The 15,286-nt window shown below is 35.9% G+C and overlaps 1 protein-coding gene across 9 annotated transcripts in view; it reads right to left on the reverse strand.

Moving 5' to 3' along the window:
* TRIM37 (tripartite motif containing 37) overlaps window positions 1-15,286 on the reverse strand; it is a 171,021-nt gene that overhangs the window by 84,406 nt on the left and 71,329 nt on the right. For all 9 annotated transcript variants that reach the window (XM_079131360.1, XM_079131359.1, XM_079131362.1 and 6 more), the window contains 4 exons: window positions 14,105-14,219; window positions 10,486-10,704; window positions 9,385-9,521; window positions 2,115-2,200 (listed from right to left, as the gene is read on the reverse strand). In XM_079131360.1, coding sequence (XP_078987486.1) covers window positions 2,115-2,200; window positions 9,385-9,521; window positions 10,486-10,704; window positions 14,105-14,219 — 557 coding nt within the window. The remainder of the gene's footprint in view (window positions 1-2,114; window positions 2,201-9,384; window positions 9,522-10,485; window positions 10,705-14,104; window positions 14,220-15,286) is intronic.

The raw sequence follows: 15,286 nt of genomic DNA on the forward strand, positions 1-15,286 counted from the left end.
GAACGGGAGTGCAGATTTTGAGACTCCAGAAAGGTAGAGGCTCAGGAACCAGCATGCAACCTGAGTATAGTCACTTGAACCAGGTCCAGTGAAGGCACAAAGGCAGAGTTTCCTTTCCTTTGTCCAAGTGTGTCCAGGAGGTGACATATGGAGAGAATAATTCTTCTGGAGTTTAAAACTTACTGTTTGACCTGGATTTTGCACATGCTTTCTGCTAAAAGGCCTTTCTTTCAGCCTTCCTCTATTTTGGAATAGGAATGTTTAACCTGTTCCTGTCCCACCAATGCATGTTGGAAGTAAATAATTTGCTTCAATTTTATAGGCTCACAGTTGGAAGGAGTTTGCATAGACTTCTGAGTCAATGCTGAAATGAATTCTGCCTTTGGAGGATAATGTATTTTGTACAAATGTATTTTGTAGGAAAGAAAAATGTGAGTTCTGGTGATCTAGAGGCAGAATGCTATGTTTTGAATATCCCCACCAAACCAAGTGTGGTAGTGCACACTATTTGGGAGGCAGAGGCAGAAGAATCACAAGATCAAGGGCAGACTGGGCAAGGGAGAGAGACCCTAAGGAATAAAATATAATAAGGGCTGGGTATGTAACTCAGTACTAGAGTGCTTGCCAAGTATGTGCAAGATACTGGGTTCAATCACGGACCATACACACAAAGGAAGGAGGAAACAAAGAAAAGGAAAAAAGAAAATCCCCACCAAAACTATGTTCAAATTTAAACCCCACTGTATAAACTTAATCTGACTATGGTACTTGGAAGATGAGACCTTTGGGAGATAATTAACATTAAATGAGACCAATAAAGGTAGGGTCCTAATCCAACGGGACTGTGGTTTTATAAAAGGAGGATGATAAACCTGAGCTAGGACATTATGTCTCCCCATATGATGCCCTATGCTGCCTTGGTAATCTGCAGAATTTCCAACAGCAAGAACTACCTCGTAAGATGCAGTCGGCCAATCTTAAAAGTCTATTCTCTGGAAGTGAGAGCTGAATAAACTTATTCTCTATAAATTACTCAGTCTACATTGTTCAGTTACAGCAATAGTTCTGGACCTAAAAAACGCATGCCCTTCTCACAAAATGCATTCATTCCATCAAAGTAGACCCAAAGGCTTGATTAACCAAGCCTTAACACAAACAATATTCATAAATTGAAAAGAATATAATTTGGGTTTTGAATTAAGAAAACATTTTCTAAATTGTGAAACACGGCAACTTTTTAAATTTCTGTATATATCACATTCTTTAACTATAGAGTAGATATTACCAGGCACAATGAGACATGCCTGTACTCATTGTAATGACATGTAATGACAGGTACTCAGGAGGTTGAAGTAGGAGGGTCACAAGTTTGAGACCAGCCTCAGCAACACAGTGAGGCCCTAAGCAACTTATCTAGACCCTGTCTCAAAATAAAAAATAAAAAGGGCTGGGCTGAGGCTGTGGCTCAGTGGTAGCATGTGTGAAGCACTGGGTTCCATCTTCAGCACCACATGAAAATATTTAAAATAAAGGTATGTGTCCATCTACAACTTAAAAAAATTAAAAAAAATAAAAACATAAAAAGGACTGGGGATGTGGCTCAGTGGTAAGGCACCCGAGTTCAATCCCCAGTTTAAAAAAGAAAAAACTGGGCATGATGGTGCACACCTCAGAAGGCTGAGGCAGGAGGGACTCCAGTTTGAAGCCAGGCTGAGCAAAAGTGAGGTGCTAACAAGCAACTCAGAGAGACCCTATCTCTAAATAAAAAATATAAAATAGGGCTGGGGATATGGCTCAACAAACAGTCAAATGCCGTTGAGTTTAATCCCTGGTACAACAACAACAAAAAAGTAGATATTATTAGAACCTATCTCACAAAATTTTCTAAGTAAATAAGATAAGGAACACATAAAGGCCCCAAACAGTGCCTAGTATATAAGAACATTTTTCAAATGATATCACTAGTAATACACTCCAAAATCCAAACTATAAGATACAGCACCTTTAACCCCATGGTTCACATAGAGCCATGGCTATCATTTACTAAAATATGGTCTGATCAGAAAAGAGCAAAGAGACAAGACAGAATGGCTTGTGGGGCTTGGCCTCTGTACCTGGAGGTCCTGCAGCAGCTGCATCTTCCATGAGTTCTCCCTCTTCCAACTCCATGTTGTTGTATTCTACATCATTTTCTCCAGACCTAATAAACAAGATTCATCATTCTCACATAGTAAATACAATTAACATTTTTATTTGTCACACTTCAAAGAATTTTATAAGTGTACCAAACTTTCTCCTATGAAGACAGGATATTTCTAAATGCAGAAATAATGACTTCTGTCAGTATCATATGTATGAGTAATGTTACTGTTTAAATAACCATTTAAAATATAAACTTTTTGTAAAGGAAGCCTATTTTTTAAACATAACTTTGTTTTTTAAAATTTTTTATGTGGTGCTAAGGAATGAACCCAGTGCCTCACACATGCTAGGCAAGCACTCTCCCACTGAGCCACAACCCTAGCCCTAAAATGTAAACTTTTAAATGCATCAAAGTAGAAGCCAGGTGTGGTGATACAAGCCTATAATCCCAAAGACAGGAGAAGCTATGAGGCAGGAGGATCACAAGTTCAGAGCCAATCTTCGAAAATTAGTGAGACCCTGTCTCAAAATAAAAATGGCTCAGGAAGCAGGTCAGTGTAAGCACTCCTGGGCTCAATTCCCAGTACCCAACCCCAACTGACACCACTAAAATCAAGGAAGGGCTGGCAACATTTAATTTTTAAATCAGAAAATCTGAGAACCACTGTAAGCAGGAAATTATAAGTTTAAAGAATTGGCAACCTAATGATAGTAAAATTAGGAAATGTTTAAGGAATAAAAGTTCAAATTACTTTATAGGACTAAAATAACTGGAAAAAAAAGGTGCTATTATTACTCATAAAGACTCTCATATTAAAAAACATTTTAAACTACAAAGTACTATTTGGAACAGTAGAAATCAATGCTAGTTTCTGTACATTTAAAGAAATCTTAAGATCATCTCCCAGCTTGATAGTATAAGGAGCTCTGCAGTCCTGCTTTCAAGGAAACTGGTGCAAGTTATTTTTTTTAAAAACCATTTATGGGATGGCAATGCAGTTCAGTTACCATGCATGAGGCCCTGAACTCAATCTCCAGAATCACAAAATGAAAACAACAACAACAATTTAAAGATTCTAGAAGTGATTCTACTGAAACAGAACAAATGAAGAAATATCTAACTCAAAAAATATACATTAAGCTGGGCCAGGTGACCCAGGCCTATAATCCCAGTGGTTTAGGAGGCTGAGATAGGAGGATTACGAGTTCAAGGTCAGCTTCAGCAACCTAGCAAGACCCTGTCTTAAAATAAAAGATTTAAAAAGGGGCTGGGGACTGTAGCTCAGTGGTAGAAAATCCCTGGATTCAATTCCCAATGCCAAACAAACAAACAAACAAACAAAAAAATCATTAAAATAAGAGTGTGCATCTGTGGCACCTGAATCCAAATCACTCCTCTTTCCTGTAAAATTCAAACAGGAATCCCACTCCAGACTGGTGCAGTCAAGAACAAAGATCTTCCACTTCCTGCAGCTCCCAACAGTCAGCTATATTCCCAGGAGGAATAAGACATCAGTATTTCTCATTTTGCCTCCAGCTACCTATTGCTGATGCCACAGTCTAGGTGTATGTGGCAAAGAGGTGAGGGTTCCCTTCGGCCCAGATCCATATAGAGAACAGAGGTTCAACTTGGGTGCAGCATGCTGAAAATGCTGAGACCCAAAGTGCCCTCGCCACAACTTATTCATAAGGTGAAGGTCTGAGGGCAGAAAAAGCAAACTAAGAAGAGATAAGATCACTGCTCCACTGCCTACATAGTTCAGCTTTTAAAGCTGGAGAGAGAAGTACACCTTTATCCTCACTCCAGTTTCAGAACTGTGGCTCAGAGATTTTACCTAGAAGTAAAAGCAGGCTATAAAACAGAGCCGCAGGGTCTGGGGTTGTAGCTCAGTGGTAGATCACTTGCCTAGCACATGTGAGGCACTGGGTTTGATCCTCAGCACTGCATAAAAATAAATAAATAAAATAAAGGCATTAAAAAAAAAAAAAAAAACTACAGAGAAACATACAACACATTAAGAACACCAACAAAATACTAGCAAATGGATCCAACAATAATATAAAAGGAATTATAATACACCTTTTCAGTAGAATTAAAAATTTAAAAAAAAAAAGACCCTCTGAGTAGATCCAAAACTCACATGTAACAAAATCCCACCCTCAATATTCAATAAAAACTAGGGAAAATATAAAACCTCATGAGGATCCAGACTGGATCACTCATAATACTTCCAGAGGAAATGTAAAATAGTATAGCCAATCTAGAAAACTGACATTTTCTTTAAAACTAAACACACAATTATCATATAATCCAGCAGTACATTTATCCCAGAGAAATTAAGAATTATGTTGACATAAAAACCTGGGCATGGGCTCAGCACACTGGTGTACTCCTATAATCCCAGCTACTCAGGAGGCTCAGAAAGGAGGATTACAAGTTCGAGACTAGTCTCAACAACTCAGTGAGGCCCTAAGCAACTTAGGAAGACCCAGTCTCAAAAAAATAAAAAATAAAAAAGGGCTGGGGATGTGATTCAGTGGTTAAGCATTCCTGCGTTTAATCCCTGGTACCAAAACAAACAAACAAAAACACCTGTGCAGATGCTTATAGTAGCTTTATTCAGAATATAGCCAAAACCTGAAAACTTTCTAGATGACTTTCAATAGGTGAATGGCTGAACAAACTGTAGAACATCCACAACAGAGAATACTACTCAGCAATAAATAGAAATAAACTATTAATATATACCATAACCTGAATGTAATCTTCAGAGAACTATGTTAAGAGAAAGAAGTCAATCCTTTAAGACTACTTATTTATTTACCCACTTAAATAACACTCTTAGAGTGGGGAACCTTTACCACAACTTCAACTATACTACAAAGCAATAGTAACAAAAATGGCATGGTATTGGCACCAAAATAGACAGGTAGATCAATGGTACAGAATAGAGGACATGGACACAGACCCAAATAAATACAATTTTCTCATACTAGACAAAGGGGCCAAAAACATACAATGGAGAAAAGATAGCCTCTTCAACGAATGGTGCTGGGAAAACTGGAAATCCATATGCAACAGAATGAAACTAAACCCCTATCTCTCAACGTGCACAAAAAATCAACTCACTATAGATCAAGGACCTTGGATCAGACCAGAGACCTTGCATCTTATAGAAGAAAAAGTAGGTCCAAATCTTCAACATGTCGGCTTAGGATCAGACTTCCTTAACAGGACTCCCATAGCACAAGAAATAAAAGCAAGAATCAACAACTGGGATAGATTCAAACTAAAAAGCTTTATTTCAGCAAAGGACTCTATCAGCAATGTAAAGAGAGAGCCTACAGAGTGGGAGAATATTTTTGCCACTCATACTTCAGATAGAGCAATAATTTCCAGAATATATAAAGAACTCAAAAAACTCTACACCAAGAATACAAACAACCCAATCAACAAATGGGCTAAGGATATGAACAGATGCTTCACAGAAGAAGATCTACAAGCAATCAACAAACATACGAAAAAATGTTCAACATCTCTAGTAATAAGAGAAATGCAAATCAAAACTTACACTAAGATTCCATCTCACCCCAAATAGAATGGCGATTATCAAGAATACAAGCAACAATAGGGGTTGGAGAGGATGTGGGGAAAAAGGTACACTCATACATTGCTGGTGGGGCTGCAAATTAGTGCAGCCACTCTGGAAAGCAGTGTGGAGATTCCTTAGAAAACTTGGAATGGACCCACCATTTGACCCAGCTATCCCACTCCTTGGCCTATACCCAAAGGACTTAAAATCAGCATACTACAGAGATACAGCCACATCAATGTTCATAGCAGCTCAACTCACAATAGCCAGATTGTGGAACCAACCTAGATGCCCCTCAATTGATGAATGGATAAAGAAACTGTGGTTTGTATACAATTGTATACAATGGAATATTACTCAGTCATAAATAATAATAAAATTATACCATGTGCAGGCAAATGGTTGAAATTAGAAAACATCATGCTAAGTGAGATAAGCCAATTTCAAAAAACCAAAGGACTAATGATCTCGCTGATAAGCAGATGATGATACACAATGGGGGGTGGGTGGGAGGGAGGCAAAAAGGGAGAAAGGAGGGACTGTATAGAGGGAAAAGAGGGGTGGGAGGGAAGGAAAAAATAACAACGAATCAAACACCATTACCCTATGTAAATGTATGATTACACAAATGGTATGCCTCTACTTCATGTACAGAGAAACAAGTTGTACCCCATTTGTTTACAATAAAAAGAAAAAAGAAAAAAAAAGGGAAAGAAAAACAAAGGTGGGGAACCTTTAAATGAATGGCTACCAGGAGTTAGAGAGAAAGCTGAGGTGGGTAGAAAAGTTGATGTGACTATAAAAAAGCAGCAGCAAGAATTCATATGGTAAAGAAGATGTTTTACATTCTATTTATATCATAGTCAACATTCTGACTGTGGGGATGTACTACAGTTATACAGGATGCTCCACTGGGGAAAACTGTGTAAAGCGTAATGAATCTCTTTTATTATTTCTTATAACTGCAAGTGAACCTATAATTATCTCGAAATAAAAAGAAAAAATTAAATGTCAGGAAAAAATAAATAATATTATTTCAGAAAAACCATGAAGGGAGAAAGTTGAGAAAAAAAAAGGAAAGAAATGAGTATTTTTTCCAATTAAAAATGTTGATAATAATCACTATTCAAATAGACTATATGCCTATTTTCTCTTTCTAAAAGCAAGAAGGGCTGGGAGTATAGCTCAATGGTAGAGCACTTGCTTAGCATGCAGGAGGTAATAAGTTCAATCCCTAATACTGGGGCAGAGAGAGAATATGAATGAATGTAAGTGAATCTATAAAAGGAAGGAAAATTACTCTGTGCTGTTATTTCTATGAATTATATAAGTTGAATTAAGATATTACTATAGATCAACGTATGTAAACAGAACACAAAACAATATTAGAAAGATTTTGAATCAAGTTTTACATAAAACGCAACTGCCTTAAGAACAATCTTGGAAAAAAGCAAAGACCATCACAGTCAAAGTAGTAATTCAGATTTAATTGCATATTTAATCTGTTAGCAAGTTGGACTTCACATCATAGAAAGTTCTATTAAAGAATAAACTGTAAACTTTCCGTGTTGATTCAAATCAATCAGTTCTAGTTATCTAAGAAAAATCTCACAATAATAATGACTTCTAATTTACGGACTTAAGTATGTAGGCTTCATATTTTAAATAGCTAACCCCTTTTAGACAACTTGTTATATATGCTAAAGGTTTAAAAAAAAAAAAAAAAAAAAAAAAAAGGTCTATTTTGAGCAAACAATTTTATGAGAATGAAGTGGAGCCAAATAGGATGTTAAAAGTCTCATCTGGGGTTGAGTGTGACGGTCTGTAATCCCAGCAATTTGGGAAGCTAAGGCAGGAGGATTGCAAATTTGAGGCCATTCTTGGCAACTTAGTGGGACCCTATATCAAAAATAAAAAAAAATAAAAGGTTTGGGGATATAGCTCAGTGGCAGAGCGCCCCTGAGTTCAATCTCCAGTACCACAAAGAAAAAACGCCTTCTCATCTGAGGCTGGAATGCGTGTAAACAGAACACAAAACAATATTAGAAAGATTTTGAATCAAGTTTTACATAAAACCCAACTGCCTTAAGAACAATCATGGAAAAAAGCCAAGAGCCATCACAGTCAAAGTAGTAATTCAGATTTAATTGCATATTTAAATGTAACTCATCTGAGACTGGAATGTAACTCAGGGGTAGAGCACTTGCACAGCTTATGGGAAACCTTTGGGTCAGAACCCCAGTACTACAAAAATACAAAACAACAAACCAAAATCCATCTCATCTTAACTCTTGTTTAACAGCTGAAACAGGGCTGAGACAGAGAAAGTACAAGATGAATCTGGGGTGCTCTAAAAATTATGGAGATGTACTACAAGAACACAGGATCTAGCTGTAACAGGTCACCATTGGCCAAATGTACAATAATCTGAGCAATGAAATAAATGATAGTAAGGAATTAAATTCATTTTATAACGTAAGTATTGATACTAATGAAATTAATATATCAGTCAATTAATGGGGCAGAGGAGCAAGCTCTTCCTTAAAGTAGAATTCCATTATTGAGTGCAGAAGGAATAATGAAATTAGAAAATCATCACTGGCAATCACACAGTAACTTTTTCCAAGTAAGAATCATCAAGGGATGTTAGAAACAGGATATACATTGTCTCTATAAAAAGCACCTATGAGATATTAATGACAAAAGGAAAAGTAATTCTAGAGTGGAGAAACCTGGGGAACGATACCTAAATCAAAAGATCTGAATTAAATCATCAGTAACGTGACAGATTAATATCATGGGTGACTCCACTCATTATGCACAGAAAAAGATACATCATGACTTCAGTAGTATTTCTACCAAAAGAGCACAACTCAATCTAATCATGAGGAAACAGACTAATCCAAATTGAGGGACTTTCTACAAAATACCTACTCTGAGGTGTGGGGATGTGGTTCCACTGAAGAGAGTGCTGCCTAGCATTCTTAAGACTCTGGGTTTGATGCCCAGCACAAAGAGGGACACACACACACACACACACACACACACACATATTACTCTGTATTTCACTTCAGTAATGAAGGGAAAAACACAGTAACTAAGACATAAGCAGATAAGAGATTTAACAACTAAATGCAAATGTAGTCCAGGGTAGAATCCTGGACCAGACAAAGGACACTACTGACAAAATTTTAAGAGGTTACAGTACCACAGTATTAATTTCCTGAATTTAATGACTGCACTGCAGTTATGTAAGAAACATTCTTAAGTACACAAGGAAAAATATATTCACTTAATCTCAAGTATCTCAAAAAAGTTATGTACAAAAAATATATAATAAAACAAAATATTAACATTTGGGAATTAATCCATATAAAAGGAATATGGAAACTAAGATTTTGTTTTCTTAAGTATTAAATAATTTCAAAATGAGAAGTTAAAAGTTAAAACAAAACCCAAAACTCCTGGTTTAGAACCTAGGGATGGGATGAAAGCTGTATGCTGATTTATTATTTCCTTCAAGTTCCTTTATTTATAGAAGATATAGCATAACTAGAAAAAAATGCTGAACATTACCACTAAGTTATCAATATTTCTAAAAATTACCACTTAGATGCTTCATAAGTGGTAGGTAATGTGGGTCACTCACATAGTTTCTTCATCAATATCATTTTCTTCTGTGTTACTTGTTGCTGTAGAACTGGCAGAAGAACTGCTGCCATCAAGGTGATTCACTTCATCCTCACCAACTAGATCCAGATCCAGATCTCCATCTGAAAGCTCATTCTAGAATAAGGCAAAGAAAAGAAGAATTATATTGCAAATGTTTTCAATCTGTTGATCATCCAATCCAGATCATGAAAGAATTCTATTCTCTGCCCCTGTGCCCATACTGCTGAGTCTGGTAGAGAAAAATCACACAAGTACACCAACTGGTTTAATATGTGGTTATCAATTGTAGCTAGGTCCTCAATGGAACAGAAAAGGCTTCATATAGTCCATGTCGACTTTCTAGCAAGCTTCCTACAAAGTAATATTTCAAACCATCCCTCATGGGCAAAGTAACTTTAGAATCTGCATAGAAAAAATACACACAAATAATACACATAAATGTCTCCAACTTTCGGTGATCTTTACCTACAAACTCCACCTTTTAACCATCTATCAAAATTTAATGGTTTCATTTTAACCCTTGTTATCTCTTTAGGTCATCAATGTGTTTAACTTTGTCATCTAGTCTCTCTCCCAACTGGCTACTTCATTTTAATAAAAAATAAATAAAAATAAAAAAATCAAGTTTCCCATCTCAAAATTAAAAACTTCAAAAAAAATCTTGTTTCTTTCTGTATATTGTCTTAACTATATAAAAATAATAAATACTTCTTGAATTCTTTCTCTGGTTGTTTTTAGCTGGGACAAAATGGTTATCTCCAAATCCTTAATAATTCTACTGACATGCAATGATAAGATAATAGTTTCAGCAAATGAAAACAGAACACATTAAAATCCACAACTTAAATAGTTTAGTTTCTGAAATGTACAGCAGTCGATTTTCATACAATATAGTTTTCTATAATAAATTCTTAGAATTTTGAAACGCTCAACCACTTCTGACTCAAACATTAATATTATAGAACATGTACAAAAGTAAAAATTAATGGGCAAGATTTTTAGCATATTGTTTCCCTTATAACTTGAAATCATGATTGTATCATTTCTCTTGTAAGTCAAAAACTGGCCTAATTATTACATGATAATCTTCATTTTGAATCTTCTCCTCATCTTCTTCATCCTCTTTGGCCTCTCTTACAGAAGCTGTAGTAGGACCACCTTCAAGAAGCATGTCAGAGCAGGACCCAGATTTCTTAGCTCGCGTCTCTGGAGTGTCATCATTTTGGGGACTGAGATGATTATCTGGTGGTGACAAATCTCTTGATTTCTGAGTTCGAGACAGCTCAATGGTAAGTCTCTTTTAAAACAAGAACAGCATTAACATTAGTTCTAAGCAGTGCCTCACTGGCATAGAAAAAAATAGTTTCAAGTTAAAAAATGAATCTAGATGCAGAAAAAGGATTTGATAAAATACAGCATCCACTCATGTTCAAAACATTAGAAAAACTAGGGATTGTAGGAACATACCTTAACATTACAAAAGCTATATGTTATACCCAAGGCCAACATCATTCTAAGCGGAGAAAAACTGACAGCATTCCCTCTAAAAACTGGCATTTCCTCTAAAAAGACACGCTTCAACATAGTCCTTGAAACTCTAGCCAGAGCAAGTAGGCAGAAAAAAGAAATTAAAGGGATACAAATAGGAAAAGAAGAACTCAAACTATCCTTATTGCCAAAGACATGATTCTATATTTAGAAGCCCAAAAAACTCCACCAGAAAACTTCTAGAACTCATATATGAACTCGACAAAGAAGTAGTATATAAAATTAACATTCATAAATCAATTGAGCTTCTATATGCCAGTGATTTATCAACTGAAAGAGAAATAAGGAAAACTATGCCTTTCACATAGCCTCAAGAAAAAAAAACTTGGGAATTAATCTAACAAAAAAGGTAAAAGACCTCTATAATCCATGTTCTTGGATAGGTGGAATTAATACTGTCAAAATGGCCACACTACCAAAAGTGTTATACAGATTAAATGCTATTCCTGTTCAAATTCATAAAATACAAAAAGCAGTCATGAAATTAATTTGGAAAAATAAGAGGCCCAGAACAGCCAAAGCAATCCTAGGCAAGAAGTGAAGCAGGAGGTATCACAAAACCCAACTTTGAATTATATTATGTAGTTATGGTTTACAAAAATGATATTGGCACCAAAACAGACATGAAGACCAATGATACAGAATACACAAGATAGACCCACATAAATACAGTTATCTAATACTACATAAAGGCACCATCAACATACACTGGAGAAAAGAGCTTCTTCAACAAATGGTACTAGGAAATTGGAAATCCATATGTATCCAAATGAAATTAAACCCCTATCTCTCACCCTATATAAAATTTAACTCAAAGTGGATCTAGCACTAGACCAGAGACTCTGTGCCAAATTGAAGAAAAATTAGGCCCAATTCTCCATCACATCAGCCTAGCAAGCAAATACCTCAGTAAGACTCCTAAAGTCCAAGAAGTAAAATCAAGAATCAATCAATTGGACAGTGTCAAACTAAAAATCTTCTTCACAGCAAAGGACACAGTCAAGAAATACATGAAAAGATGTTCAACATCTCTACCCATTAAAGAAATGAAAATTAAGACTACACTGAGATTTCATATCACTCCTATCAGAACAGGAATTATCAAGAATACAAGTAACAGTAAATGCTGGTGAGGATGTGATGGGAAAAGGTATACTCATACATTGCTGATGAGACTACAAATTGGTCCAAACACTCTGGAAAGCACCATGAAGATTCCTCAGAAAACTTGGAATGGAACCACCATTTGAGCCAGTTATCCCACTCCTCGGCCTATACCTAATGGACTTAAAATCAGCTTACTATAGTGACACCGCCCCTCAATGTTTATAACAACTCAATTTGCAACAGTTAAGCTATGGAAGTAACCTAGGTGCCCTTCAACAGATGAATGGATAAAGAAAATGGGATGTGTATGTACACACACACACAATGGAATATTACTCGGCCATAAAGAACAATGAAATTATGGCATTTGCTGATAAATGGATGGAGACTATCATGCTAAGTGATATAAGCCAATCCCCAAACACCAAAGACCAAATGATCTCTTTGATTTGCAGATGCTAACACACAATAAAGGAGTGGGGAGGGAAGAACAGAAAGAAGTTTGCTGTATTAGACAAAGGGGAATGAAGGGAAGGAGGAGAGATGGGAATCAGAAAGACGGTAGAATGAACTGGACATAACTTTCCTATGTTCATATATGAATACACGACCAGTGTAATACACATCATGTACAACCACAAGTATGGGAAGTTATATTCCATGTATATATAATACATCAAAATACACTCTACTGTCATGTATATTTAAAAAGAATAAATTTTAAAAATGAATTTAGATGTTCCTAAAACTTTGTTTTCTTTCCTCTTTTTTTGGTACTGGGAATTGAATCCAGCAGCACTTAACCACTGAACAACATCCCTAACCCTTTTCATTAATTAATTTTTTTTTTTTTTTTTTTTTTTAGACAGGGCCTAAGTTGCTAAGGCTGGCTTGGAACTTGCAATCCTTCTGCCTCAGATTCCCAAGTTATAGGGATCACAAGGGTGTGCCCAATTTCCTAAAACTATTTTTTGAAGTCTTTCACTCCCTTCTGCCTTTTGTTTGTGGGGATAAAACTCTAGGGCAAAGATAAATGTATTTATTCTCCTCCAAGCTACATAATCATTACAAACTGTGTGAATACAGGTTAGTTTTTATTTTTTCTTTTTCTCAGGGCTGACTGAACCCAAGACCTTGCATACACTAAGCATGTGTTCTGCCACTGAGCTACATAGCCAGTCCCATCAGTTTAAAATAGTACACTTAACAGGAAAATCTCCAGAAGTATATAGGGTTCATGCTTTCCTCTCTTGTCTATTAACGATTTCCCAAACCTCCTGCCCCATCCTAAATTCCCATCAAGGAAAAGAAAAATTCCTCACAGGATTTTATCAATGGAAAAATAAAAACTCATTAATGGATCTTCCTTAGAACTCATTCAACCACAGTTAAGAGTTCAAGGTGGGGCAACTTTCAATTATTCTATAGCTTTGAATCCTTTAAATCCAAGACAAATTGTGGAGGAGAATTACCTTTGTCACTGAGAGAAACAGAGTTTACCTCAAACAGGAACAACACTACAACACTACGCAATACAACTTTTTTTTTTTTTTTTTAATTTTTAGTTGTGGACGGACATAATACCCCCATTTTACTTATTTTATGTGGTGCTAAGAATCGAACCCAGTGCCTCTCACATGCTAGGCAAGCGCTCTACCACTAAGCCACAACCCCAGTCCCTATTTTTTTTAGTTTATTTTTTAATTTTTTCCCAATTAGTGATATGTAATACAACTTTAAGCAATAAAAGAAATCATCTGTATTTGCAATGCCTAACACAGGCATTTGAAATGTGGCCACTGCAATTAAGTTACTGTGTCTTTAATTTTAATTAAGTTAAACTGACACAGTCAAATGTGGCTAGTGGCTATCAAACTGGGAAAGCACAGAACCTAGAGGCTCAAAAATGATAGGAAACAGGATAACTGGATTTTTTTTCTACAAAATTATAAAAAGCATTAAATATGCAAAATCTAATTCCAACGTACAGGCAAAAGTGACAGTATGAAACACTAAACCAGAAGTAGATGTTATTTCCTTACCTCTTTAAGATTGTTTATTTGTTGGATATAACTAGTCTGTGCAGCTTCCAACTGAGTGATATACCAATGCTGATCCCGACATTTTTGAAAAAAAGTTGGTGAACGGACCTGAAACCTTAAAAGAATTGCTCCACATGAAAAATAATCCCAACAGTAAAATATTAGCAGTCTAGCCTTGAATCTGTAACTATAAATTCTACAATATTTTATTATGTTGTAAGGCCAAAATCCAAATGAACTAGAACTCCTTGTATTCAGCATTTACATGAATAGTGCACAAATCAGAACAACAAAAGTTCTAAAAACTCAGTTGACTAAACTCAAACTGTATGTTTCTAGAAATACCACATATTTTAATAATATAGCTCAAATAAAATGGTGATCATGATTAGGGAAGAAGAGGACCACACTATACAGGCAGAAGTAGAAACAATACTTACTTACCTGTATTGTCTAGGTCAAGCCCTAGCAAAATAAAGTTCAATTTAAGTGCTACTCTGTATTTCCTATCACTCAAGAAAACTCACTGTCTTAAGATACCCAGGATGCATTTACTGTCCCCTAAAGAGTAGCATGTTGTAACTAAACTACTATCTTCAACCCCTCTAGATAGTTTATAATTTAAAAATCACTATATCCCAATATAACATATTTCAGCTAGATTAGGGAAAAAAAACAAGAATTCACATTAAATCATATTATTGGATAAATAAGATCTTAATGTATCTTTATTTGTATTTTTTAAATCCTTAAATGAAACAAATGTCTACCTTTGTTATAGAGCCAAATATGGCTGCATTCACGAGAGGAAAAAAATGCAATATACATGTAATGATTTTTCTCTTTTTTTTTTTTTTGAAGAAAGAACCATGAAGTAAGGCCAATTTGTAGGTCTGTCTTTCTCACTCCTTGCAGCCCTTCCTCTAGTGCTGTAGTTTGGATCTTAAATGTCCCCCAAAAGGCTCACATGTTGAAGGCTTCTGGCCCAGAGTGGCAGTATTGGAAGGAGTTCACATCATTGAGGGCATGCAGTCAATGATAGTGATATTGGGACTCCAAACCCTCTCTCCATCCTTCTCTTTCATGTCCTAGTCATGAGATGACCAGATTTACTTTACCACATGCTTCTGCCATGATGTGCACCTCAACACATGACCAAAGCAATTAGGCCAACTGATCATG

This window comes from Sciurus vulgaris, assembly GCF_902686455.1.
Source record: "Sciurus vulgaris genome assembly, chromosome: 3".
In the NCBI taxonomy this organism is placed as follows: domain Eukaryota; kingdom Metazoa; phylum Chordata; class Mammalia; order Rodentia; family Sciuridae; genus Sciurus; species Sciurus vulgaris.